The sequence below is a fragment of the Ammospiza nelsoni genome, chromosome 35 (assembly GCF_027579445.1).
Source record: "Ammospiza nelsoni isolate bAmmNel1 chromosome 35, bAmmNel1.pri, whole genome shotgun sequence".
Lineage (NCBI taxonomy): Eukaryota > Metazoa > Chordata > Aves > Passeriformes > Passerellidae > Ammospiza > Ammospiza nelsoni.
Genome location: NC_080667.1, coordinates 2,343,953 through 2,371,058, shown reverse-complemented (window position 1 = coordinate 2,371,058; position 27,106 = coordinate 2,343,953). Strand labels below are relative to the sequence as shown.

The following is a 27,106-nucleotide window of genomic DNA, read 5'->3' as shown; positions in this document are numbered from 1 at the left end:
GCGGCGACGGTCACGTGATCCCGACGGGAACCGCGATGGCGGCGGAGGTGCGGGGGGGGAGGGGCGGATTTGGGGGTCCCGGACCGGATTTGGGGGGCGGGGGGGGGCTCGGGAGGGGCCGGGGGGGGGTCCCGGGGATCCCGGGGGGGGTGGGGGAGGCCCGGGAGAGCGGGGGAGGGGCGCGGGGGGGTCCGGGGGCGGGGAATGGGCGGGACCGCAGTTGTGGGGCTCCGTGACGTCATCGCCTCGGCGCCGGTGACGTCACGGGCGCGCCCGCGCACGGCGCCTCCCAGCGGCCGCGGCGGGGGGGGGGGACAATAAAGGAGAATAAACGAAAATAAACGACAATAAATGACAATAGGGGACATTGGGTGACAATAAATGGCAAGGGGTGGCAACAGATGATAAGAAATGACGATGGGAGACACTGAGTAACAATAAGTGACAATAAATGACGATAGGGGACATCGAGTGACAATAAATGACAGTACGTGGCATTAAGGTGACAATAAGTGGCATTTCGGTGACATTAATGTCGTTTATGGCAGTGGCTGCTGCCGGCGCCGTCAGGGACACTCGGGGTGATGTTAAGGTGTCAATAAGGTGACATTTATGACACAATTAACTACAATTAATTCCGTTAATTTTCAGTGGCTGCTGCTGGCGCTGGCGCTGTCGCTGCCCCCCGAGCGCCCCCTGGCGGCCGAGCCCCGCAAGGTGCAGATCGGGGTGCGGCGGCGCCCGGAGCGCTGCGGGGAGAGATCGCGGCGGGGAGACGTGCTGACCCTGCACTACACGGTACTGGGGCAAACTGGGGCAAACTGGGGCAGACTGGGGTAAACTGGGGTAAACTGGGAGTGCTGGGACACCCTGGGACACACTGGGATAAACTGGGACACGCTGGGAGGCGCCCGGAGCGCTGCGGGGAGAGATCGCGGCGGGGAGACGTGCTGACCCTGCACTACACGGTATGAGCTGGGGCAAACTGGGGCAAACTGGGACAGACTGGGAGTGCTGGGACACCCTGGGACACCCTGGGATGGACGGGGATGGACTGGGGCACGCTGGGAGGGACTGGACACACACTGCTCCGTACTGGTTTTTGCTGGTCCGTACCAGTTTGTACCAGTCTGTTCTGGTTTGTACTGGTCCATACTGGTTTTTACTGGTCCGTACTGCTTTATACCAGTCTGTACTGGTCCGTGCTGGTTTTTTACCGGTCCATATCAGTTTATACTGGTCCGTACTGGTCTATATCAGCCTGTACTGGTCCGTACCGGTTTGTACTGGTCCGTGCTGGTTTTTACTGGTCCATATCAGTTTATACTGGTCCGTACTGGTCTATATCAGCCTGTACTGGTCCGTACTGGTTTGTACTGGTCCGTGCTGGTTTTTACCGGTTTTCCTGGTGGCGCTGGCGCAGGGCACGCTGGAGGACGGGACCCCCTTTGACAGCAGCCTGAGCCGGGAGCAGCCGTTCGTGTTCTCACTGGGCACCGGGCAGGTCATCAAGGGCTGGGACCAGGGCCTGCTGGGGTGAGTGACCCTGAGTGACCCCTGAGTGACCACTGACCATCCCTGAGTGACCACTGACCCACCCTGGCCATCCCTGACCGTCACTGACCATCACTGACCGTTCGTGTTCTTGCTGGGACCAGGGCCCTGCTGGGGTGAGTGACCAACTGACCACTGAGTGACCCTGAGTGACCCCTGAGTGACCCCTGAGTGACCCTGACTCTGAGTGACCAACTGACCACTGAGTGACCCTGAGTGACCCTGAGTGACCCTGAGTGACCAACTGACCACTGAGTGACCACTGAGTGACCACTGACCCCAGGATTTTGGGGGAATTCCGGGGATTTTGGGTGGAATTCTCAGGATTTTGGGGCTCAGGGATTTTGGGGGTAATTCGGGAGATTTGGGGTGAATTCTGGGGATTTCGGGGCTCAGGGATTTTGGGGTGAATTCCGTGAATTTTGGCCCCCAGGATGTGCGAGGGGGAGAAGAGGAAGCTGGTGATCCCCCCGGAGCTGGGTGAGACCCAAAAACGGGGGAGAAAACCCAAATTTTGGGTGGGAACTCCAAAACTGGGGTGGGATTAAAAAAAACTGGGGAAAAAACCCTAAAATTTGGGTGGGGATCCCAAAAATGGGGAGAAAACAAAAAAAAAATTTGGGGTGGATGCCAAAAATGGGGAAAAAAATCCCAAAATTTGGGGTGGGAATGAAAAAATGAAACTGGGGGGGGGGGGGGATACAAAAAACTGGGGAAAAACCCAAAAATTTGGGTGGGAAATCTCAAAAATTGGGGGTGAGGAGACCCTAAAATGGGGGGAGGGGGGAAAAAACCAAAAAAGAAACCCCAAAATTGGGGAGAAACGCTTAAAAATGGGGGAAATTGTCCCTAAAACGGGGGGACCCCAAAAATTGGAGAAAAACCCAAAAAAGTGACCCAAAATTGGGGAAAATCCCCCAAACGGCCCCGGTGACCCCTCCCCATTTCCCCCCCCAGGTTACGGGGACCGAGGAGCCCCCCCGAAAATCCCAGGTGAGACCTGACCCCCCCAAAGGGGGATTTTGGGGTAAAAATACGGGATTTTGGGGTTTGGGGGGATTTTGGGGGATTTTTGGGTAATTTTGGGGGGATTTAAGGGCAATTTTTGCGGTAATTTCAGGGTGATTTTTGGGGTAGTTTTGGGGTGATTTTGGGGTAATTTTGGGGGGATTTCAGGGTGATTTTGGGGATAATTTTAAGGAGATTTTGGGGTAATTTTGAGGGGATTTTGGGTGATTTTTGGGGTGATTTCAGGGTGATTTGGGGGGGGATTTTGGGGTAATTCTGAGGTGCTGACCCCCCGTTTTTAGGGGGGGCTGTGCTGATTTTCGAGGTGGAGCTGCTGAAGATCGAGCGGCGCCCGGAGCTTTAGGGGACCCAAAACCCCCAGAATTTCCCCCAAACCCTCCCCCCACAAACCCGGGATTTTGGGGTCCCCCCTGGTTTTTTTTTTTGGGGGGGACTTTTTGTGGGAAACCCCCAAATTTTGGGGCCAATAAAGGGTTAAACCCAAAGGTTTTGGTGCCGGGTTTTTTTTTGGGGCGAGAAAGGACAAAAAAGGAAAAAATGTCAAAGCTGCTTTTATTAAACCCATATAAAAACAACCCCAAACCCCCCCACCCCCCAGAATTTAAAAAAACTAAAATAAAAAACCCCAAAAACCCCCAAATGCCCCCCAAAAATCCCTCCCAGGACCCCCCAAAACCAGTGGGGGAGGGGGGGGTGATTATCATTGCAGGGGGGGGACCCCAAAAATGGAGGAGTCCCCCCAAAATTGGGGCGGGGGGTGGGATTTGGGGGGGTCCCCCCCGAGGTTTGGGGGCTCCCCCGGATTTTGGGGGAATTCCCCCGATTTTGGGGTTATTTCTTCTGGGGCGTGTTGAGTTTCTGCATCCCCCGAATCTTCTCCAGGAGATCCCCCACAAATGCCTGGGGGGGCAAACGGGGGTCAGGGGACCCCAAAATCCTCCGGGGGTCCCCAGAATTCCCCAGCCAAAATCCCACTGACATTGCCCCAAAATGCCCCCCAAAATTGTCCCAAATGCCCCCAAAATTCCCCCCAATTCCCTGGAAATCCCTTCACAAAAATCCCCCCAAAACCTCCCCAAATTCCCCCCAAAAATCCCCCAAATTCCCCCCAAAACTCCCGGGGATCCGTCCCAAAATTGCCCTCAAAATTCCTGAAATTCCCCCAAAAAACTCCCGGGGATTCCTCCCCAAAATCCCACCCAAAATCTCCGAAATTCCACCTAAAAACTCCCAGGGATCCATCCCAAAAATCCCCCCCAAATTGCCCCAAATCCCCCCCAAAAATGGGAGCCCCCCCACCCAAAAAGGAACCCAGAACCCCCCAAAATGCCCCAAAAATCCCCTCAAATTGCCCAAAATGCCCCAATTTTCCCCCAAATGCCCCCAATTCTCTCCCAAAACCCCCCCCCCCAGAACTGTCCCAAAATCCCCCAAAATCCCCCAAATTGCCCAAAATGCCCCAAATTCACCCCAAAGTCCGGCTCACCTCGGTGGGTTTGTAACAGTCAACGAGGATCTCCTGTGGGGGAGGGGAGGGCGGGCGGGGTCAGCATTTGGGGTCCCCAAAATTGGGGGGCGGGGCTGAACCCCCCAGGCCCCGCCCCCACAGCCACGCCCGGATTTGGGGCATTTTGGGGCATTTTGGGGAATTTGGGGAAATTTGAGGGGGTTTGGGGATTTTGGGGCATTTTGGGGGGATTTGGGGCATTTTAGGGGTGGGGGTTGGGGAATTTTTGGGGGGATTTGGGGGATTTTTGGGGTAATTTTGGAGGATTTTTGGGGAAGATTTTGGGGATTCTTCCTGGAGGGACCCCAAGGGATTTTGGGGTTCATTTTGGGGAGATTTTGGGGTGGATTTGTGCTGATTTTTGGGGTTATTTTTGGGATAATTTTTGAGATTGACTTTGGGATGATTTCGGGGTAATTTTGCTGTGATTTTTTGGATGGTTTTGGGATGATTTTTGGGATATTTGGGAGGATTTTTGGAGTGGTTTTGGTGATTTTTGGGTGATACCTGAGACGATTCTGGGGATGATTGTGAGGAGGATTTTGGGTGGTTTTGGTGGTTTTTGGGTGGTTTCAGGGTAGTTTCAGTGGGGTTTTGGGTGGTTTCCGGTGGTGTTGGGGTTTTTTCAGGTGATTTCAGGTGGTTTTGGGGTTTTTTGGGTGATTTCACGTGGTTTTGGGGTTTTCTCGGGTGGTTTCAGATGGTTTCCGGCGGTTTTGGGTGATTTCAGAACGATTTTGGGGTTATTTCGGCTGATTGTGGAATGATTTTGGGGTGGCTTTGGCAGTGTTTGGCTGTTAGGGTGGTTTTGGGGTTTTTTAGAATAATTTTGGGATGATTTTGGGGTGATTTGGCTGTGTTTGGCTGCTTTAGGTGGGGTCAGGGTGGTTTTGGAGTTATTTAGAATAATTTTAGGTTGATTTGGCGGTTATTTAGGGTGATTTTGGGGTTATTTAGGGTGATTTTAGGTTCTTTTCCTGGTTTTGGGGCTGAATTCAGGTTCTTTTGGCCGTTTTGGTGATTTCAGGGTGGTTTTTGGCAGTTCCAGGGTGATTTTGGGATTATTTTCGTTGTTTTTGTCTGGTTTTGGCCATTTTTAGCTGGTTTTGGTGGTTTAAGTGTGGTTTTTGGTCATTTTTCGTGATTTCAGGGTGGGTTTTTTGCCATTTTTCTCTGGTTTTGGCCATTTTTGGCTGTCTCAGGGGGGTTTTTTTTTGCCGTTTTTCGTCAGTTCTGGGGTGGTTTCTGCGCGTTTCTGGTGGTTTTGGAGTGGTTTTTGCCCGTTTTTGCCCATTTTTGCCCGTTCTGACCTGCACGCGGGCGCTGCGGGCGCCGTCGCTCTCCATGTCCAGCAGCTCGTCCACGTCGATCTCCAGCTCTGGGATCTCCTCCTCCTGGGGGCCCAAAAAACCCCAAAAAACCCAAAATCAGGGGAAAGGAACCCAAAAAAACCAAAATCAGGGGAAAGCAAACAAAAAAAAAACCCCAAAAAACCCAAATTGGGGGAGGGGGATCCAAAAAAACCTCCCAAAAAATCCAAATCAGGGGAAAGGAACCCAGAAAAGCCCGAAATGAGGGCAGGGGACCCCAGGTCAGGGGAGAGAGCCCAAAAGAAGATTTTGGGGTTGATCCTGGGTGACTTTGAGGTGATTTTGGGGGCAGTTCTGAGGCGAGATTGGGACGATTTTGGGGAGGGTTTTGAGATAATTTGGGGATGGTTTGGGGGTTGATTTTGGAGTGATTTTTGAGGTGATTTGGGCTGATTTTGGGGATGACCCTGAGGTGATTTTGGAGTGGTTTTGAGATGATTTTGGGGCTGATTTTAGAGGTGATTTGAGATGGTTTTGAGGTGATTTTGGGGCAATTCTTGGCGCTGGTTTGGGACAATTTTGGGGTTCCGATGGGGTCCCGGAGCCGGTCCCGGTTGGGCTCTCACCCCTGTCCCCCGGTCCCGGTCCCGTTCTCTCCACGTGTCCCGGTGCCGGTTCCGGTGCCACCCCCGCCGTGTCGGTCCCGTTCCCGGTTCCCATCCCGGTACTGATCCCTCCCCTCTCCCCGCATGTCTCCGGTCCTGGCTCCGATCCCGTGCCCGGCCCCAATTCCCGGTCCCGGTCCCCGCCGTCCCGGGCCCGGTAGCGTTCCCGTTTCCCGTTCCCGTTTCCCGTTGTCCCCGGTGCCCGGCCCCCATTCCCCGCTGTCCCCGCTGTCCCGGTTCCCTGTCCCGGCCCCGATCCCCGTTCCCGGTTCCCGTTCCCGGTTCCCGTTGCCGGTTCCCGTTCCCGTTCCCGGTACCGGGCAGTCGTAGAGCGCCGTCAGCTGCCCCAGGATCCACTCCTCGAGGTGCAGGCGCTTGCGGAGCTCGCGGCGGTCGTAGCGCACCGTGACCTTCCCGCGGCCCCGCCCCGGGCCCTCCTCCGGTGCCGCCGCCGCCGCCGCCGCGGGCGCGAAGCAGACGCGGGGCCCGCCCTGCGCGGGGGCGGCTCCGCCGGGCACCGGAACCGGCACCGGAACCGGCACCGGAACCGGCACCGGCACCGGGGGCCCGGGGCCGCCGCGCGGCTCCGCCATGCCGCGACCACCGACCGGAAGCGGCCACGCCCCCGCCGCGGCCACGCCCACCCCCGCCGCGGCCACGCCCACCCCGCGCGACGCCGCCGCGGGGGCTCCTTTGTGTCGCGGCCACGCCCACTGAGACCACGCCCACTCCGAGTCACGCCCCGCTCGACCCCCCGCGTTGCTTTGACCACGCCCCCCGCGCGAACGCACCCGATTATAGCCGCGCCCAGTTCCGGTACCGCCCCCTCGCTGCGGCCACGCCCCTCAGGACACACCTGGTTAGGCCACGCCCCTGGCGGTTGCGGGCCACGCCCCCGTCCCGGTCAGCGATGGCGGCGCCGCGGCCGGGCTCGGGTCCGGGTCCGGTGCCCGGTTCGGGATCGGTCCCGGGTCCTGCCCCGGGTTCTGCCCCCGCTCCTGCCCCGGTCCCGGTTCCGGTCCCGTCCGCGCTCCCGCTGGAGCCGCCGCGCGTGCCCGAGCTGCTCGTGCGGGGCAGCAAATTCATCCGCTGGGAGGAGGTGAGCGACCCCGAAACCGCCCGAAATCACCCCAAAATCACCCCGAAATTACCCCGAAACCACCTGAAATCACCCCAAAATTATCCCCAAATTATCCCAAAATTACCCCCAAATTACCGCAACATGGTGCTTGTTGGGGGACCCCCGAACCACCCCAAAACTACCCCGAAAATCGCCCCCAAGTAACCCCAAAATTATCCCCAAACCACCCCGAAATGACCCCAAAAATCACGTCGAAATTACCCCAGAAATCACCCCAAAACTAACTCAAAATTACTCCGAAACCACCCCAAAGTCACCTCCAAAATCACCTTGGAAAACCCCAAAAATCGCCCTGAAATTACCCCAAAATCGCCCCCCAAAATTACCCCCAAATTACCCCGAAATCACCCAAAAATCACCCACGGGAGACCTCAAAAATCACCCTCCAAAATTGCCCCCAAAATCACCCAAATTCCCCCCCAGATCTCCCCAATTCCCCGCCTCCCCCCCCCCCGTGCCCCCAATTCCCGACCTGACCCCGATTTTGGGGCCAAAATCCGCGAAATTGGGTCCTGCCCCCCCCCCCCCCCAGCTCCCCCGGGACCCCAAAATCTCCCAATTTCACCCCAAAATCCGCCCCGGGGAGGGAGGGGGAGCTCTCCCTTTTCGGGGTGCTGCCCCCCCCCCATTTTTGGGGGTCTTGGTGGGATTTGGGGGGTTTTGGGTTTTTTGGGGGGATTTTTGGGGGCGTTTTGGGGTGGGGGGTGGGAGTTGGGGTATTTGGGGTTTTTTGGGGCAGTTTTGGGGCAGTTTGGGGTTTTTTGGGGGGCATTTGGGGTTTCAGGGGGGATTTTGGGGTCTCAAGGGCGGTTTTGGGGGGTTTTGATGGGTTTTTGGGGTGGTTTTGGGGGGCTCGGGAGGTTTTAGGGGCTCGGGAGGTTTTAGAGGTTTTAGGTGGGGTTTTTGGGGTGTTTTTGGGGTGGTTTTGGGGTTGTTTTTGGGGTCTCAGGAGTGTTTGGGGTCCCCAGGAGCCCCCCAGCCACACCCCGGTGACGCTCAGGGTCGACCCCGACGGATTCTTCCTCTACTGGACGGGGCCCAGCGCGGTGAGAGCCCAAAATGCACCCCAAAACACCCCAAAATGCACCCCAAAATGCCCCAAAAACCACCCCAAAATGCACCCCAAAATACCCCAAAAACCGCCCCAAAATGCACCCCAAAAGTGCCATTAAGGGACCCCAAAATGGCCCCAAAGTGACCCCAAAACCACCCTGAAAGTGACCTTGAGGTGACCCCAAAAGTGCCCTGAAATGGCCCAAAAGTCTCCTAAAAGTGACCCCAAAACGGCCCTGAAGTGACCCCAAAGTGACCCTTAAGGGACCCTAAAATGACCCTGAAAGTCACCCCAAAATTGCCCCAAAACCCCCCCGAAGCGACTCCAAAATGTCCCAAAAGTGACCTCAAAAATCACCCCGAAAGTGACCCCAAAACCACCCTGAAAGTGACCCCAAAAATGCCCTAAAGTTGACCCTAAAACGACCCCAAATTGGCCCCAAAATGACCCCGAGTGTCCCCAAAATGACCCCAAAGAGCCCCCAAAAATGCCCCCAAAACGACCCCAAAATGACCCCAAAAGTGACCCCCAAATGTCCCAAATTGGCACCAAAACCACCGCGAAAGTGACCCCAAAATTTACCCTGAAAGTGATCCCAAAAATGCCCCAAAAGTACCCCAAAATGACCCTAAAAATGCCCCAAAAATGACCCCAAAGAGACCCCAAAAGTGCCCCAAAAGCCCCCTGAAAGTGACCCCAAAATGCCCCAAAATGCCCCAAAATGACCCCAAAGAGACCCCAAATTTTTCCCTGAAAGCGACCCCAAAAGTGCCCCCAAATTCCCCTGAAGTGACCCCAAACCCCCCAAAAAGGCCCCAAAAAGCCCCAAATTCCCCCCCAAACCCCTCCCCCACCCCGTGCCCCCTTATCAGCCCCTCCCCCCCCCTTATCAGCCCCCCCCAGCCGGAATTTGGGGCAATTTTGGGCAATTTTGGGCCCCCCCCCCGCCGGATGCGGGGTCCCCTGGGAGGGGGGAGGGGCGGGGGGGGGAGGGGGGGGCGGCTTTTCCCACGCCCCTCCCCCACCCTGGCCCGGAAGTGCCCCCGCCCCTCCCCCACCCGGAAACGGCTCCTTTGGGGGTCCCGGGCCCATTTTGGGGTCCTTTGTTCATTTTCTGGGGCCTCTGATTAATTTTTGGGGTCCCTGACGCGATTTTTGGGGTCCTTAACCCAATTTTAGGGTCCTTTGTTAATTTTTTGGGGTCCCTGACCCATTTTTGGGGTCCTTAACCCAATTTTTGGGGTCCCTAACGCATTTTTGGGCTTCCTAACCCAATTTTGGGTTTCTAACCCATTTTTTGGGGTCTGCCCCCCATTTTTGGGGGCTCTAACCCAATTTTGGAAGCCCCTAACCCATTTCTAAGGGTTTCTAACCCAATTTGGGGTTCCTAACCCGTTTTTGGGGTTTCTAATCCATTTTCGGGGTCCCTGACCTGTTTTTTGGGGTCTTCCCCCATTTTTTGGGATCCTTGATCCATTTTTGGGGGCCCTAACTTGATTTTGTGGGTCCCTGACCCATTTTTGTGGTCCCTAACCCGTTTTTTAGGGTTTCTAACCGATTTTGGGGTCCTTCATTAATTTTTTGGGGTCCCTGACCCATTTTTGGGGGTTTCTATCCCGATTTTTGGGGTCCGTGACCCATTTTTTGGTGTCCCTAACCCATTTTTTGAGGTTCATAACCCATTTTTGGGGTCCCTGACCTGATTTTGGGGTTTCTAACCCAATTTTGGGGTCCCTGACCCGATTTTGGGGGTTTCTAACCCATTTTGGGGTCCCGCAGGAGGTGGAGCTGCTGGACCTGGTGCAGTGTCCGGGACACGCGGACGGGGCGCTTCGCCCGCGCCCCCAAGGTGGGACCCCCAAATCTGGGGGGGATTTGGGGAGGGTTTGGGGGGTCCTGGGGGGGATTTGGGGGGGATTTGGGGGTCCCAGAGGGGATTTGGGGGGGTCCTGGGGGCTTTGGGGGGGATTTGGGGAGGGTTTGGGGGGTCCTGGGTGGTTTTGGGGTGGGGGTCGCTGATTTTGGGTTCCCCAGGGGCGCTTTGGGCGCCTTTTTTGGGGGTTTCTGGTCCCGTTTTGGGGCGTTTGGAGCCGTTTTGGGGTCTCTGGGTGCATTTTCAGCCCATTTTGGGTGGGTTTCAGCCCATTTCGGACAGTTTTGGGTCCATTTTGGTTGCGTTTTGGGCTCCCTTTGCAGGACCCCCGCACCAGAGGCGCCCTCAATTTCGGGGTCCCCGGGGTGTTTCTGACCCATTTTTAACCCGTTTTTTACCCATTATTGACGCGTTTTTCACCCGTGTTTCACCCATTTTTGACCCATTTTTGACCCGTTTTTCACCCGTTTTTCACCAATTTGTGGCTCTCCGAGGCAGGACCCCCGCACCCGGGACGCCCTCAGTTTCGGGGGGCCCGGGGGTCCCCCTGCCCAGCGCCTGCTGACCGTGGTGCACGGCCCCGACCTCGTCACCCTCGGCTTCCTCAACCTGGTGGCCGTGCAGGACGGCGAGGCCCAGGTGGGCTGGGGGCGCTTCTGGGGGGATTTGGGGAAAATTTGGGCGGTTTGGGAGTGATTTGGGGCAGAATTTGGGGGGTTTGGAACCTTTTGGGGTGATTTTGGGGGGAATTTGAGGGGTTTTGGGGAAGATCTGGGGGTGCTGGGACCTTTTGATGTGGTTTCAAGGCGATTTTGGGGAGAATTTGGGGGGTCTGGGATCTTTAGGGGTGACTTTGGGGTAATTTTTGGGGGTTTGGAACCTTTGATGTGGTTTCAAGGCGATTTTGGGGAGGATTTGGGGGGTTTGGGGGACCTGGGGTTGATTTTGGGGCAGTTTTAAAGAGAATTTTTGGGGCTTGGGACCTTTTGGGTGGTTTTGGGGCAATTTTGGGGGGATTTGGGGGGCTTTTAGGGGTTCCGGAGTTCGTTTTTGGGTGGTTGAGGTTTGGGGGGGGGGGTCCGGGGGGATTTTGGGGGGATTTGGGAGGGGTTGGGGGTGCTGAGACCACCCTGGGTGTGGGGGGATTTTGGGGATTTTTTGGGGATTTTTTTGGGGGGGTGATTTGGGGTGGTTTTGGGTATTTTTGGGGTGTTCTGGTCCCCAAATTCGGGCGTGCAGGTGTGGACAGAGGAGCTGTTCAGGTTGGCCACGAACATCCTGGCCCGGAACCCGTCCCGGAACACGCTGCTCAGGAAGGCGTGGGTACCCCAAAATCCCCCAAAATCACCCCAAAAAACCTCTGAAATCACCCCAAAAACCCTCCCAGAACCAGCCCAAAACCAGCCCAAAAATCGCCCCCAAATCTCACACAAAATTCCTCTCAAAATCCTCCCCGAAACGAGCCCCTAATCCTGCAAAAATCATCCCAAAAATCCCCTCAAAATCCTGGTAAGAATTTCTCTGAAAATAGCCCCAAATCTCCTCAGAATCCCCACAAGAACCACCCCGAAATCCCTCCCAAAATCCCCCTAAATTTGCTCAAAATTCTCCCAGAAATCCCCCCGAAAATCTCCCCAAAAATTCCCAAAAAAAATTCACTAAAATCCCCCCAAAAAATTCCCTAAAATCACCCCAAAAAAATCCCTAAAATCACCCCTGAGTCTTCCCCAAAATCCCTCCTAAAATCCCTGAAATTCACTCAAAATCCTCTCCAAAATCCCCCCCAAATCTCCCTAATGTTCTCCCTAAAAATCACCCAAAAAATTCCCCACAATGATCCTCAAATCTTCCCCAAAATCCCTCCCAAAATTCCTCTAAATCCTCCCCAAAAATTCCTTCAAAGTTTTCCCAAATCTTCCCAGAAATTGCCCCAAAATCCCCAAAAACCAAATGTCCCAAATGCCCCAAATCTGCCCCAAAACTCACCCAAACCCACCCCAAACCCACCCCAAATTTCTCCAAATTCCCCCAAATTTCCCCAAAATCCCCAAATTTCCCCAAATTCCCCAGGTACACGAAGCTGACGCTGCAGCTGAACCCTGACGGGCGCATCCCTGTCAAAAAGTGAGAGAACCCCAAAAATTTTGGTTTTTTTTTTCCCCTAAAACGAATCCCCCCAATCTTGGGGACTCCTCCCCGAATTTTTGGGTTTTTTTTGGGTCCCAATCCCGAAATTTTGGGTTTTTTTGGCAGCATCCTGAAAATGTTCTCGGCCGACAAGAAAAGGGCGGAGGCGGCGCTGGAGTCGTGCGGGCTGGGCTGCGGCCGGGTGGGCCCCAAAATGGGGAAAAACGGCAAAATTTGGGGTCCCAAAATTGGGGAAGGACAAAATCTGGGCGGGGGGGGGGGGGAAATCCTAAAAATAGGGAATGCCAGAATTGGGGGTCCCCGAAAATTTGGGATCTGAAAAAAATGGGGATCCCAAAAATAGCAGGGGGCTCGAACTGGGGTCTCAAAATTGGGGATCCCGAAAAAATTGGGGATCCCAGAATTTGGGATCCTGAAATTGGGGATCCCCCCAAAAAAAAATGGGGGTCCCAAACTTGGGGGTCCTGAAATTTGGGGGTCCCAAAAATTGGGGGTCCCAAACTTGAGGGTCCTGAAATTTGGGATCCAAAATTGGGGGTCCCAAAAAATGGGGGACTAAGATTTGGGGTCTCAAAAAATAGGGGGCCAAAATTGGGGGTCCTAAAAAAATGGCGGGAACCAAAATTGGGGGTCATAAAATTTGGGATCCCGAAAAAATGGAGGTCCCAAAAAATGGGGATCCCAAAACTGGGGACTCCAAAAAAATCACGGTTTCCAAAAAAAAAATGGGAGTCCCAAATTTGGGGATTCCAAAAAATCACGGGTTCCAAAAAAAAATGGGAGTCCCAAAATTGGGGGCTCTCAAAAATTGGAGGCCCCCAAAATCAAAGGTCCCAAAAAATCAAGGATCCCGAGTGCCAAATGTTGGTGATATCAAAAATTAGGGATCCCAAAAATTGCAGGGTTTTGGGGTGGTTTTTGGGGTTTTTGGGTTCTGGGGTTTTTGGGGTAGATTTTTTGGGGGTTTTGGGGTGAATTTTGATGTTTTTGGGGTCCCCAGGGCGCTATCATCCCCCTGGAGCTTTTCCCCTTCGAGACCTTCTGGAGGTTTTGGTGTTCTTGGGGGTTTTGGGGGTTTTTTGGGTGGTTTTTGGGGTTCTGGGGGTTTTGGGGTTGATTTTTTTGTTTTTGGGGTGAATTTTGGTGTTTTTGGGTCCCCAGGGCGCCGACATCCCCCTGGAGCTTTTCCCCTTCGAGACCTTCTGGAGGTTTCTGAGCAAACTCTGCCTGAGGCCGGAGCTGGACAAGATCCTGCTGGAGATGTGAGACCCAAAAATGCCCCAAAATGCCCCAAAATCCTCCCCAAATCGCCCCCCAAAAAACCCCCAAAATCTCCCAAAATTCCCCCAAAAGCCTGGGATTGGTTTTGAGGTTTGTTTTGGTTTTGGGGTCGTTCCCATGCTGATTTTTGGGGTGGTTTTTGAGGTTTTTGGGGTTTTGGGTTTTTTTTGGGGGTTTTTGGGCTGTTTATTGGGGGTTTGGGGTTTTTGGGCTATTTTTTGGGGTTTTTGGGGTGGTTTTTGGGGTGGATTTTGGGGGGGCTTTTGGGGTGTTTTTTCAGATTTGTTTTGGGAGCCGTTCTGGTGCTGATTTTGGGGTTTTTTTTGGGGTGTTTTTTGGGGTGTTTTTGTCAGATTTGTTTTGTTTTTAGGGCTGCTCCTGTGCCCACTTTTTCGGGTTTTTTGGGGTGGTTTTTGAGGTTTTGGTGTGTTTTTTTTTGGGATTAGTTTTTATTTCCTGCCCATTTTTGCGTTATTTTTGGGGTGTTTATTGGGATTTTTGGGGGGTTTTTGGGGTGGGTTTTTTTGGGATTTATTTTTGATTTCCTGCTTACTTTTGGGGTGTTTATTGGGTTATTTTCGGGGTGGTTTTGGGGTGGATTTTTTGGGATTTATTTTTTATTTTCTGCCCGTTTTTGGGGTGTTTTTTGGGGATTAGTTTTTATTTCCTGCCCATTTTTTTTTGGTTATTTTTGGGGTGTTTTTTGGGGTGTTTTTTTGGGATTAGTTTTTATTTCCTGCCCATTTTTGGGTTATTTTTGGGCTGTTTTTTTAGGGTGTTTTTTGGGGTTCTTTTTGGGGTGTTTATTGGGTTTTTGGGATGTTTTTTTGGGATTAGTTTTTATTTCCTGCCCATTTTTGGGTTATTTTTGGGGTGGTTTTGGGGATTTTTGGGGTGTTTTTTGGGGTGTTTGTTGGGATTTTTGGGGTGTGTTTTTTGGGATTAGTTTTTATTTCCTGCTCATTTTTGTGTTATTTTTGGGGTGCTTATTGGGATTTTTGGGGTGTTTTTTGGGTGTTTTTGGTGTGGTTTTTCTGGGTGGTTTTTTATTTTGATTTCACGCCCGTTTTTGCTCTTTTTTTGGGCTGGTTTCCGCGTTTTTTGGGTGTTCCCCCAGCGGGGCGGCGGGCAAGCCGTACGTGAGCCGGGAGCAGCTGCGCGACTTCGTCAACGCGCGGCAGCGAGACCCCAGACTCAACGAGGTGCTGTTCCCCCCCCTGGACCCCCGCGGGGCCCAGGCCCTCATCGAGCGATACGAGCCAACAGGACCTTCAGAGAACGGGGTATGCGGGTTTGGGGTGAAATCCGGGGGTTTTGGGGCATTTGCAGTGATTTGGGTGAGTTTGGGGTGAGTTTGGGGTGATTTTGGGGCGATTTGGGGCAGTTTTGGGGCTCCTGTTCCCCCCCGGAACCCCGCGGGGCCCAGGCCCTCATCGAGCGACACGAACCCAACAGGACCTTCAGAGAACGGGGTGTGGGTGAAATCGGGGGTTTTGGGGTGAAATCCGGGGGTTTTGGGGCATTTGGAGTGATTTGGGTGAGTTTGGGGCGATTTTGGGGCGATTTGGGGCAGTTTTGGGGCTCCTGTTCCCCCCCCGGGGGGCCCAGACCCTCATTGGTCAATATTGGACCCAACAGGACCTTCCGGCAGAGAGGCGTGAGATTTGGGGTGAAATCCGGGGGTTTTGGGTGTGTTTGGGATGGTTTGGGGTGGCTGAAGGTCACGAAGGAGAAGCTGAGGGGGATTTGGGGGAGATTTTGGGGTTTTTGGGGTCCTTGAGGGGGTTTTTAGGGGTGAGTTTGGGGTGATTTTGGGTGTATTTCGGGGATAATTTTGGGGTGGTTCTGGGGGTAATTTTGGGGTGGATTTTGGGTTAATTTTAGACATTTTTGGGGTCCAGGCCAGCTGTCCTTGGAGGGGTTATTTTGGGCATGATTTTGGTGGTGATTTTGGGGTGATTTTGTGCATTTTTGGCTCAGGCCAGCTGTCTCTCAAGGGCTGATTTTGGGATGGTTTTGTGTGTATTTTGGGGTTAATTCTGGGTTAATTTTAGCCATTTTTGGGTCCAGGCCAGCTCTCCCTCGAGGGGTGATTTTGGGATGGTTTTGTGTGTATTTTGGGGTTAATTCTGGGTTAATTTTAGCCGTTTTTGGGTCCAGGCCAGCTCTCCCTCGAGGGTTTCTGCCGCTACCTGGGCGGGGACGAGAACGCGATCGTCCCCCTCGAGACGCTGGGGCTGCACCAGGACATGACCCAGCCCCTGAGCAGCTACTTCATCAACTCCTCCCACAACACCTACCTGACAGGTGAAAACCGCGCCCCGAAGAACCCCGAAACCCAAAAAACCCGAAATTCTACCCCAAAAAACGCACGAACTGCAAAAACCCCAAAAAACTCCCCCAAAAAACCCCAAAAATCGCGCTCTAAAAACCCCAAACACGACCCCAAAATCTCTGGGGTGGTTTTGGTGCTCAATTCCAAAGTTTGGGGTCTCTGGCTGGGGTTTTGGGCTGTAAATTGGGGTTTTTAGGGTTTTTTTGGTGTTTTTTTTTGCGTTTTCTCTATCTCAGCCATTCCTAATGGGATTTTCTCGGGGTTATTTTTTGTTCCTGCCATACCAAATCTGATTTTTCTGATTTTTTCTCCCGTTTTGGGGCCTCTCCCACTGCAGCCGGACAGCTGACCGGGCTCTCCTCGGCCGAGATGGGATTTTTTGGGGGTTTTTAGCGTTTTTTTTGGGTTTTTTTGGGATATTTTGTATTTCAGCCGTACCCAATCGGATTTTCTCAGGGTTTTTTGCGTTTCCCCCATATTCAATGTGAATTTTCTGATTTTTGGGGTCTCTCCCGCCCCAGCCGGACAGCTGACCGGGCTGTCCTCGGCCGAGATGTACCGGCAGGTGCTGCTCAGCGGCTGCCGCTGCGTCGAGCTCGATTGCTGGCAGGGCCGGCCCCCGGAGGAGGAGCCGCTGGTGACGCACGGCTTCACCATGACCACCGAGGTGCCCTTCAAGGTAACCCCAAAAACAGCGAAATCCACCCCAAAACCTGCCCCAAAACACAGCGAAAAACTGCCCCAAAACTGCCCCAAAAGCTGCCCCAAAAACTGCCCCAAAACTGCCCAGCACGGCTTCACCATGACCACTGAGGTGCCCTTCAAGGTAGCCCCAAAAACAGCGAAATCCACCCCAAAACCTGCCCCAAAACTGCCCCAAAACACAGCGAAAAACTGCCCCAAAATCGCCCCAAAAGCTGCCCCAAAATCGCCCCAAAACTGCCCCAAAACTGCCCAACACGGCTTCACCATGACCACCGAGGTGCCCTTTAAGGTGAGCCAGAACTGCCCCAAAAGCCTCAAAATCCACCCCAAAACCAGCCCCAAACCACCCCCAAATCCCAGCGAAAAACCGCCCCAAAAGCACCCCCAAAACTGCCCCAAAACTGCCCCAAAACCGTCTGCAAAACTGCCCCAAAATCACCCCAAAAACACCCCCAAAACTGCCCCAAAACTGCCCCAAAACCGACTGCAAAACTGCCCCAAAATCACCCCAAAAACACCCCCAAAACTGCCCAGCACGGCTTCACCGTGACCACCGAGGTGCTCTTCAAGGTAACCCCAAAAACCCCCAAAATTGCCCCAAAAACTGCCCCAAAACCGCCCCAAAAACTGCCCCTAAACCACCCCAGTTTTTTGGGGTTTTTGGGTCCCAGGGCTGTTTTGGGGTCGGTTTTGGGGTTTTTGGGTCCCAGGGCTGTTTTTGGGGTCACTTTTGGGTATTTTGGGTCCCCGCTGTGGCAGGAGGTGATCGAGGCCATCGCCGAAAGCGCCTTCAAGACGTCGCCGTACCCGGTGATCCTGAGCTTCGAGAACCACGTGGACTCGTGAGCCAAAATCCCCAAAAATCACCCCAAAATAACCCCAAAAACCCCAAAAAACCCCGGTGATCCTGAGCTTCGAGAACCACGTGGACTCGTGAGCCAAAAACCCCCAAAATTACCCCAAAAATCCCCCAAAAACCCCAAAAAACCCCGGTGATCCTGAGCTTCGAGAACCACATGGACTCATGAGCCAAAATCCCCAAAAGTTACCCCAAAATAACCCCAAAAATCCCCACAAAAACAAACAAAAAAAAAAAAAAAAAAAAAAACCCCAAAACCCACAAAAAAACTTTAAAATCCCAAAATCCCAAAAAACCCCAAACCCACAAAACCCCCACCCGGGAACACCTTGAGTGCCCCAAAACCGAATCCTTTGGGGGATTTTTGGGGCGGTTTGTGGGGTTTTTGGGGTGGTTTTGGGGGTGGATTTTTGGGGCAGTTTGTGGGGTTTTTGGGGTGGTTTTGGGGGTGGTTTTTGGGGCGGTTTGTGGGGTTTTTGGGGCAGTTTTGGGGGCATTTTTGGGGCGGTTTGTGGGGTTTTTGGGGTGGTTGTTAGGGTGGTTTTTTGAGGCAATTTTTGGGGTGGTTTTGGGGCAGTTTCTGAGGTTTCTTGGGGCGGTTTTTGGGGTTTATCTGGGCTGGTTTTTTGGGGTTTCTTTGGGTGGTTTTGGGGTTTTTTGGGGCAGTTTTTGGGGTTTTTCTGGGTGTTTTTGGGGTTTCTGGGGCGGTTTCTGGGGTTTTTTGGGGTGCTTTTCTCAGATTTGGGGTCCGTTTTTGGGTTTTATGCCCCGAATTCCCCCAGGGCGCGGCAGCAGGCGAAGATGGCCGAGTACTGCCGGAGCATCTTCGGGGCCGCGCTGCTCACGGAGCCCCTGGACAAATACCCGGTGCGTTTGGGGTGAAAACCGGGGAGTTTGGGAAAATCCGGGGGTTTGGGGGGAAAATGGGGGGATTTGGGCGAATCCGGGGGGTTTGGAGTGGTTTTGGGGTGATTTTTGGGTTGATTTTTGGGGTTTTGGCGCAGCTGGAGCCGGGGGTTTTGTGGGACATTTGGGGTGGTTTTAGGGTTAATTTTGGGTTGAATTTCGGTGTTTTTGGCGCAGCTGGAGCTGGGTTTTGGTGGGGTTTTTATGGGATACTTGGGCTGATTTTTGGGTTAATTTTTGGCGATTTTGGCGCAGCTGGAGCCCGGGGTGCCCCTGCCCAGCCCCCAGGAGCTGCTGGGCCGGATCCTCATCAAGAACAAGAAACGGCGCCCGGGGGAGGCCCCGCTGCGCCCCAAAAACAGCGGTAAAACACCCAAAACCAGCCCAAAATACCCCCAAAACACCCCAAAATACCCCAATAATGCCCCAAAACCATTCCCACCCCAAAAACACCCTAAAACACCCCAAAATACCCCCAAAATATCCCAAAAACATCCTTACCCCAAAAACACCCTAAAACACCCCAAAAATGCCCTAAAATACCCCTATATATCCCCACCCCAAAACCAGCGGTGAAATACCCAAAAATACCCCAAAACCACCCCAAAATGACCCAAACCCACCCCAGATCCCCTCCAAACCCCCCCTCAAACTCCATCCCAAATCCTGCCCCCCAAATTGCCCCAAAATTCCCCAAAATCCATCCCCTAAAAGCCCCAAAATCCATCCCCGAAAAACCCCAAATCTCCAAAATCCTCCAAATCCCCCCAAAATCCACCCCCTAAAAAGCCCAAAGTCCCCCTAAATGCCCCCCAAAATCCACCCCCTAAAACCCCTAAATCTCCCCAATATCGCCCCAAAATCCATCCCAAATCCGCACCCTAAAAACCCCGAAATTGCCCCAAATCCCCCAAATCATCCCCAAAATGAGCCCAGACCCCCCTGTGCCCCCCAGGCCCCCCCGAGTTCGGGGTCCCCAACGGGGACGAGCGGGGGGCGCAGCCCCGGAAACCCCTCGGTGAGTTTGGGGCATTTTGGGGCTTTTGGGTTTTTTTTTTTTTTTTTGGTTATTTTTTTGGTGTTTTTGTTTTTTTGTTTTTTTTTTTTTTGTGTGTGTGTTTTTTGGGAGTTTTTTTGGGTTGATTTTTGGTGGTTATGGGGGTTTTTTTGTGTTTATGGCAGTTTTTTTTGGGGTTATTTTTTGTGGGTTTTTGGGGTTTTTTTTTGTTTGTTTGTTTTGATGTTATGGGTAAAATATTTTTTTGGGTCTGGATTTTTTTTGGGAGTTTTTCTCAAGATATTTTGGGGCTCTCAGGATTATTCTGGAGTGCTTGGGGTGGTTTTGGGGTGGATTTTGGGGTGTTTTGAGTGATTTTGGGGTGTGTTTTGGGGGTGGATTTTAGGGGTGATTTTGGGGTGATTTTTGGGTTATTTTGGGGGTGATTTTGGGGTGTTTTGGGGTGGATCTTAGGGGTGATTTTGGGGGTGTTTGGGATGATTTTGGGGTGGATTTTTGGGTGATTTTGGGGTCATTTTTGGGTTATTTTGGGGGTGATTTTGGAGTGATTTTGGGGTGGTTTATTTGGGTGTTTTGAGTGATTTTGGGGTGTGTTTTGGGGGTGATTTTGGGGTCCCCAGAGCGCGAGGCCGACAGTGAGGAGGAGGAGGAGGAGGAGCCCCCGGAGATGAAGAAGCCGACGACGGACGAGGTTTGGGGGAACTTTGGGGTCCCCTTGGGGGAAAATTTGGGGGTTTTGGGGTTGCCAGGGAGGTTTGGGGATTTTGGCGTTTCTGGCTGTGCATTTTTGGGGTTTTTGGGGTTCCCCCAATGGGGATTTTTGGGGTTTTGCTGGGTGTGTTTTTGGGATTTTGGGGTTTTACCTGGGTGTGCAGTTTTGGTGTTTTTGGGGTGCCCCAGTGTGGATTTTGGGTTTTCCTGGGTGTGCGTTTGTGGGGTTTTGGTGTTTTTGGGGTGTCCCAATGAGGGATTTTGGGGTTTTTGGTGTTCCTGGCTGCGTGTTTTTGGGGTTTTTGGTATTTTTGGGCTGTTCCATCGAGGGATTTTGGGGTTTTTGGGGTGTCCCAATGAGGGATTTTGGGGTTTTTGGTGTTTTTGGGGTGCCCAATGAGGATTTGTGGGCAGGGCACGGCGGGCAGCGAGGTGACGGCCACCGAGGCCATGTCCACCCTGGTCACCTACGTGGAGCCCGTCAAGTTCAAATCCTTCCAGGCCGCCCAGAGTGAGGATTTGGGGCAAATTTGGGGGATTTTGGGGAATTCGGAGGATTTGAGGCCATTTTGGGGGGGGATTTGGAGAATTTTGGGGGGATTTTGGGGGCATTTGGGGCAATTTGAGGGAATTTTGGGGGAATTTTGGAGGGAATTTGGGGTCTGGGGAGGACTGGAGGGAGTTTGGGAGGTGAAATTTGGGAGGTTTGGGGATCCTGGGACTGATTTTGGGTTAATTTTGGGGTTGATTTGGGGGGGTTTGGTGTTGATTTAAGGGTGAATTTTGGGTGGGTTTGGGGTGAATTTTGATGTTTTGGGGCTGAGTTTGGTGGTTTGGGCTGCTTTGGGGTTAATTTTGGGTGGGTTTTGGGTCTCTCAGGTTAATTTGGGGGGTTTGGGGTTAATTTTGGGTGGGGTTTGTGGCTTTGGGGTCGGTTTGGGATTTTGGGGTGAATTTGGGGTTTTTTGGGGCTCCCCAGAGCGCAACAGGAGCTTTGAGATGTCGTCGTTCGTGGAGACCAAGGGGCTGGAGCAGCTCACCAAGAGCCCCCTCGAGTTCGTCGAGTATCCAAAAACCCAAAACGGCCCAAAAATGGCCCAAAACCAGTCCCCAAAGCCGATCCAAAAATGACCCCAAAACAGCCCCAAAAATGACTCCAAAAATGGCCCAAAATGGGCCCCGAAATGGCCCCAAAAATTACCCCAAAAATGGCTCAAAAATGACCCAAAACCAGCCCAAAAATGGGGCTTTTCAGAACTTTTCGGGGCATTTCGGGGCTTTTTGTGCATTTTGGGGAATTTGAGGGATTTTGGGGCATTCAGGGTCTTTGTTGGGGGGGATTTTGGTCTCAGTTTAGGAGGTTTTGGGTTTCTGGGTGGGTTTTGGGGTGGATTCTTGAGGTTTTTGGGGTTCCCAGGTGGATTTGGGGTTTCTGGGTGGGTTTTTGGGGTGAATTCTCAGGGATTTGGGGGCTCCCAGGTGTGCCCAGGTGTGCCTGGGGTGGATTTGGGGTTTCTGGGTGGGTTTTTGGGGTGAATTCTCGGGGTTTTTGGGGTTTTTGGGGTTCTCAGGTGTGCCCAGGTGTGCCCAGGTGCGTCCTTGACCCCGGCCCAGGTACAACAAGCGCCAGCTGAGCCGGGTGTACCCCAAGGGCACCCGCGTGGACTCCTCCAACTTCCACCCGCAGCTCTTCTGGAACGCCGGCGTGCAGATGGCGGCGCTCAACTTCCAGAGCCTGGGTGAGCACCTGAGATACACCTGAGATACACCTGGGCACACCTGAGATACACCTGGGCACACCTGAGATACACCTGGGCACACCTGGGCACACCTGAGATACACCTGAGATACACCTGGGCACACCTGGGCACACCTGAGATACACCTGGGCACACCTGAGATACACCTGGGCACACCTGGGATACACCTGGGCACACCTGGGCACACCTGAGATACACCTGGGCACACCTGAGATACACCTGGGCACACCTGGGCACACCTGAGATACACCTGGGCACACCTGGGCACACCTGAGATACACCTGAGATACACCTGAGATACACCTGGGCACACCTGAGATACACCTGGGCACACCTGGGATACACCTGGGCACACCTGGGATACACCTGGGCACACCTGGGCACACCTGGGCACACCTGGGATACACCTGGGGGGCAGCTGGGACATACCTGACATACCATGGCACACCTGGCACACCTGGCACACCTGTCGCAGACACGCCCCTGCAGCTGAACCTGTTCGAGGCCAACGCCTGCTCAGGGTTCCTGCTCAAGCCGGAGCCCCTGGGCACACCTGGGCACTCCTGGGCACACCTGTCCCACCTGTGTGACCCCTCACCTGTCCCACCTGTCGCAGACACGCCCCTGCAGCTGAACCTGGCGCTGTTCGAGGCCAACGCCGGCTCGGGGTTCCTGCTCAAGCCGGAGCCGCTGCGGCGCCCGGACAAAACCTTCGACCCCTTCGTGGAGGAGCGGCTGGACGGGATCGTGGCCAACACCCTGAGCGTGCAGGTGAGCCCCGGACACACCTGAGTGCACCTGGGCACGCCTGGAACTGACCCAGAACTAATCCTGAACCGGGAAACCCCAAAATCCCACGAAAACCCCAAAATGTGGGGCCACGCGGGGTCGTGGCCAACACCCTGAGCGTGCAGGTGAGCCCTGGACGCACCTGGGCACACCTGGGGAACCCAAAATCCACCCCAGAAACCCCCAGAACTGACCCAGAACTGATCACGAACCGGGAAACCCCAAAATCCCCCAAAATCCCCCAAAATCCCACAAATTTGGGGACACATGGGATCGTGGCCAGCACCCTGAGCGTGCAGGTGAGCCCCAAAAAGGCCCCAAAAAGGCCCTAAAAAAACAGCCCTAAAACAGCCCCAAAACCTCCCCAAACCACCCCAAAAACGGCCCTAAAACTGCCCCAAAATGGCCCCCAAAATGGCCCCAAAATTGGCCCAAAATTTCCCCAAAAATTGGCCCGAAATGGCCCCAAAATTGCCCCAAAACCACCCCAGAACTCACCTGGAACTGATCCCCAAATCAGGAAACCCCAAAACTCCACAAAATCCCATGAAAACCCCCCAAAACCCCCACGGACGGAGCGCCCTGACCTGGGTTCTGGCATTTTTGGGGTGTCTCTGCTGAATTTTGGGCTGTTTCCGTGGGGTTTTTTTGGGTTTTGGGTAATTTTGGGTGTTTTTGCAGGTTCTCTCGGGTCGGTTCCTCACTGATCGCTGCTGTGAGGTTTGGGGTTTTTGGGGATTTTGGGGATTTTGGGGATTTTGGGGGTTTTGGGGATTTTGGTGTATCTCTGTTGAATTCTGGGCTATTTCTGCAGGGGTTTTTTTGGGTTTTTTTACCAAATTTGATGTCTTCGCAGGTTCTGTCGGGTCAGTTCCTCACCGAGCGCCGCGTCGGGGTTTTCGTGGAGCTCGAGGTGTTCGGGCTGCCCGTGGACACGCGGCGCCGCTGCCGCACCCGCACCTGCGCGGGGAACGCCTTCAACCCCGTGTGGGACGAGGAGCCCCTGGTGCTGCACAAGGTGCGCGGCGGGACGGGGCGGGACAAACTAAACTGGGACAAACTGGGACGGAGCGGGACAAACTGGGACAAACTGGGAGGGACCGGGATAAACTGGGACAGACTGGGACAAACTGGGACAGACCGGGATAAACTGGGACAAACTGGGAGGGACCGGGATAAACTGGGACAGACTGGGACAGACCGGGACAAACTGGGACAAACTGGGATAAACTGGGACAGACCGGGATAAACTGGGACAGACCGGGACAAAATGGGATAAACTGGGACAAACTGGGACAGACTGGGATAAACTGGGATGGACCGGGACAAACTGGGATAAACTGGGACGGAGCGGGACAAACTGGGATAAACTGGGACAGACCGGGACAAACTGGGATAAACTGGGACAAACTGGGACAGACTGGGACAGACCGGGATAAACTGGGACAGACTGGAACAAACTGGGATAAACTGGGACAAACTGGGACAAACTGGGATAAACTGGGATAAACTGGGACGGAGCGGGAGGGACTGGGATAAACTGGGACAAACTGGGACGGAGCGGGACAAACTGGGATAAACTGGGAGGGACCGGGATAAACTGGGACAGACTGGGACAAACTGGGACAGACCGGGATAAACTGGGACAAACTGGGAGGGACCGGGATAAACTGGGACAGACTGGGACAGACCGGGACAAACTGGGACAAACTGGGATAAACTGGGACAGACCGGGATAAACTGGGACAGACCGGGACAAAATGGGATAAACTGGGACAAACTGGGACAGACTGGGATAAACTGGGATGGACCGGGACAAACTGGGATAAACTGGGACGGAGCGGGACAAACTGGGATAAACTGGGACAGACCGGGACAAACTGGGATAAACTGGGACAAACTGGGACAGACTGGGACAGACCGGGATAAACTGGGACAGACTGGAACAAACTGGGATAAACTGGGACAAACTGGGACAAACTGGGATAAACTGGGATAAACTGGGACGGAGCGGGAGGGACTGGGATAAACTGGGACAAACTGGGACGGAGCGGGACAAACTGGGATAAACTGGGAGGGACCGGGACAAACTGGGATAAACTGGGACAGACCAGGACAAACTGGGAGGGACCGGGATAAACCGGGACAAACTGGGACAGACCGGGATAAACTGGGACAAACTGGGACAAACTGGGACAAACTGGGATAAACTGGGATGGACCGGGACAAACTGGGATAAACTGGGACAAACTGCGATGGACCGGGACAGACCAGGATAAACTGGGATAAACCAGGAGGGACCGGGATAAACTGGGAGGGACCGGGAGAGGCTGGGGGCAAAAATCCCGGCGGTTTTGGGGTGAGAAATGGCGATTTTAGGGGTAGGAATAGCTCAGGTGGGTCCCTGGCGTTACTGGGGGATCTCAGGTGTGTGCCCAGGTGTGTGCCCAGGTGGTGCTCCCAGCCCTGCACACAGGTGGCACTGGGGTGGCACTGGGCTGTCCCAGGTGTGCCCAGGTGTGCCCAGGTGTGCCCAGGTGTGCCCAGGTGTGCTGTGCCCCCAGGTGGTGCTCCCCGCCTTGGCCTCCCTGCGCGTGGCCGCCTACGAGGAGGGCGGGCGGCTCCTGGGCCAGAGGGTGCTGCCCGTGGCCACGCTGCGCTCAGGTGAGACACGCGGACAGGTGAGGGGACAGGTGAGGGGGGAATGGGGACAGCCCTGTGCTCAGGTGAGACACACGGACAGGTGAGGGGACAGGTGAGGGGGGAATGGGTGGGACACACGGACAGGTGAGGGGACAGGTGAGGGGGGAATGGGGACAGCCCTGTGCTCAGGTGAGACACACGGACAGGTGAGGGGACAGGTGGGGCCAGGTGAGGGGTTGGGGGTCCCTGGGGGGTTCAGTCCCATCCTCCCCCCCCACATTTGACCCCTTTGGGGTTCCAGTTCTGGGGGGTCCCCGATTTGAGGAGGGGTCTCAGTTGGAGGAAGGGTCCCAGGTTTGAGGAGGGGTCTCTGATTGATTTGGGGAGGGGTCCCGGATTTGAGGGGAGGTCTCCGGTCTCAGGGGGGTTCCCAGTTTGAGGAGGGGTCTCTGGTTTGGGGAGGGGTCTCCGATCCCAATTTGGGGAGGGGTCTCTCCCCCCCAGGCTATCACTACGTGCCGCTGCGCAGCGACTGCAACCAACCCCTGCTGCTGCCGGCGCTGCTGCTGCTGACCCGGGCCGGGGACCACGTACCTGCGGGGCACCAAGGTAACCAACACACCTGGGCACACCTGGGCACACCTGGGCACACCTGGGCACACCTGGGCACTCACCTGAGGGGTTAAACACACACCAACCAACCCCTGCTGCTGCTGCTGACCCGGGCCGGGGACCACGTACCTGCGGGGCACCAAGGTAACCAACACACCTGGGCACACCTGGGCACACCTGGGTACAGCTGGGAACACACCTGGGTGGTTAAACACACCTGGGAACACACCAACCCCGCTTTTTCCTCGTTTTTCCCCCATTTTCCCCCATTTTTTTTCCCGTTTTTGCCCTTTTTTCCCCGTTTTTGCCCGTTTTTGCCCGTTTTTGCCCGTTCTCTCCCCAGACGTGGCCGAGGCCCTGAGCAATCCCATCCGGCACCTGACGCTGCTGGACCGGCGGCAGCGGCGCCTGCGGGCCCTGCTGGGGGACCCCGAGGTGGGACCCCAAATTGGGGAGGGGTCCCAAATTGGGGGGGGCCTGGGGGACCCCGAGGTGGGACCCCAAATTGGGGAGGGGTCCCAAATTGGGGGGGGCCTGGGGGACCCCGAGGTGCGACCCCAAACTGGGGGAGATTCTGAAATCCACGAGGGTCCCAAAATCCGGGGGCTGTGGGAGAATTTTGGGGCATTTTGGGGAGGGTTTGGGCGATTTTGGGGCTTCCAAGGAGGTTTGGGGGGTCCCGGGTGAATTTTGGGAGGTCCTGGATGTTTTTGGGGTTCCCAGGTGTTTTTTGAGGAGTCTCAGGTGTTTTTGGGGGTTCCCAGGTGAATTTCTGGGGGGGTCTCAGGTGATTCTGGGGTGGTCCCAGGTGTTTTAGGGGTTCCCAGGTGAACTTGGGGTCCCCAGGTATTTTTGGTGGGTTCCCAGGTGTTTTTTTTGGGGGGGGGTCTCAGTTGAATTCTGGGGTGGTCCCAGGTGAATTTTGGGGGGACCTCAGGTGTTTTTGGGGTTCCCAGGTGGATTTTGGGGGATCTCAGGTGTTTTTGGGGGTTCCCAGGTGGATTTTGGGGGGTCTCAGGTGTTTTTGGGGGTGCCCAGGTGAATTTTGGGGGGTCTCAGGTGTTTTTGGGGTTCCCAGGTGAATTTTGGGGGGTCTCAGGTGTTTTTGGGGTTCCCAGGTGAATTTTGGGGGGTCTCAGGTGGATTTTGGGGGGTCTCAGGTGTTTTTGGGGTCCCTGACCCCCCTTTCCCCCCAGGACCCCCCCGA

General features: G+C 54.5%; 4 protein-coding genes across 4 annotated transcripts in view; 2 read left to right on the top strand and 2 right to left on the bottom strand.

Moving 5' to 3' along the window:
• FKBP2 (FKBP prolyl isomerase 2) lies at positions 1–3,068 on the top strand. The gene is made up of 6 exons (XM_059491504.1): positions 1–47; positions 652–798; positions 1,424–1,536; positions 1,988–2,034; positions 2,512–2,547; positions 2,865–3,068. Exons 1-6 carry the CDS (start codon positions 36–38, stop codon positions 2,924–2,926), a joined length of 417 nt encoding a protein of 138 aa, XP_059347487.1. The 5' UTR covers positions 1–35; the 3' UTR covers positions 2,927–3,068.
• Positions 3,069–3,207: 139 nt separating this feature from the next.
• Positions 3,208–6,665, bottom strand: LOC132086041 (protein phosphatase 1 regulatory subunit 14B-like). The gene is made up of 4 exons (XM_059491502.1): positions 6,383–6,665; positions 5,401–5,484; positions 4,070–4,102; positions 3,208–3,483 (listed from the first exon to the last, which is right to left on the bottom strand). The coding sequence occupies exons 1-4, from the start codon at positions 6,656–6,658 to the stop codon at positions 3,415–3,417; spliced, it is 462 nt and encodes a 153-aa protein (XP_059347485.1). The 5' UTR covers positions 6,659–6,665; the 3' UTR covers positions 3,208–3,414.
• Positions 6,666–6,975: 310 nt separating this feature from the next.
• On the top strand, positions 6,976–26,716 carry LOC132086035 (1-phosphatidylinositol 4,5-bisphosphate phosphodiesterase beta-3-like). The gene is given in 27 exon segments (XM_059491497.1): positions 6,976–7,164; positions 8,175–8,252; positions 10,040–10,060; positions 10,062–10,109; positions 10,632–10,772; positions 11,373–11,452; positions 12,204–12,257; positions 12,387–12,462; positions 13,443–13,543; positions 14,680–14,800; positions 14,989–15,034; positions 15,723–15,869; positions 16,419–16,576; positions 17,362–17,444; positions 18,244–18,328; positions 18,623–18,920; positions 19,323–19,385; positions 20,006–20,076; positions 20,511–20,607; positions 21,076–21,160; positions 21,711–21,835; positions 22,472–22,626; positions 23,501–23,662; positions 25,209–25,308; positions 25,792–25,896; positions 26,243–26,334; positions 26,708–26,716. Coding segments are annotated over 27 exon segments (2,790 nt in total).
• Positions 26,713–27,106, bottom strand: part of SMC1A (structural maintenance of chromosomes 1A) — a 53,162-nt gene continuing 52,768 nt past the window's right edge. Inside the window, exon 22 of the mRNA XM_059491496.1 lies at positions 26,713–26,799. Within this exon, the coding sequence (XP_059347479.1) occupies positions 26,713–26,799 (87 nt within the window). The remainder of the gene's footprint in view (positions 26,800–27,106) is intronic.

Bases quoted from the DNA above. Each gene is read 5' to 3' on its own strand.
- FKBP2 (XM_059491504.1), top strand. The intron at 1,537-1,987 runs GTGAGTGACCCT...TTTGGCCCCCAG, and splicing joins TGGGACCAGGGCCTGCTGGG to GATGTGCGAGGGGGAGAAGA. The intron at 2,035-2,511 runs GTGAGACCCAAA...TTCCCCCCCCAG, and splicing joins GGTGATCCCCCCGGAGCTGG to GTTACGGGGACCGAGGAGCC.
- LOC132086041 (XM_059491502.1), bottom strand. From the start codon at position 6,658: ATGGCGGAGCCGCGCGGCGGCCCCGGGCCCCCGGTGCCGGTGCCGGTT. The intron at 4,103-5,400 runs GTCAGAACGGGC...CCTCCCCCACAG, and splicing joins CCCGCAGCGCCCGCGTGCAG to GAGATCCTCGTTGACTGTTA. The intron at 3,484-4,069 runs GTGAGCCGGACT...TTGCCCCCCCAG, and splicing joins ACTGTTACAAACCCACCGAG to GCATTTGTGGGGGATCTCCT.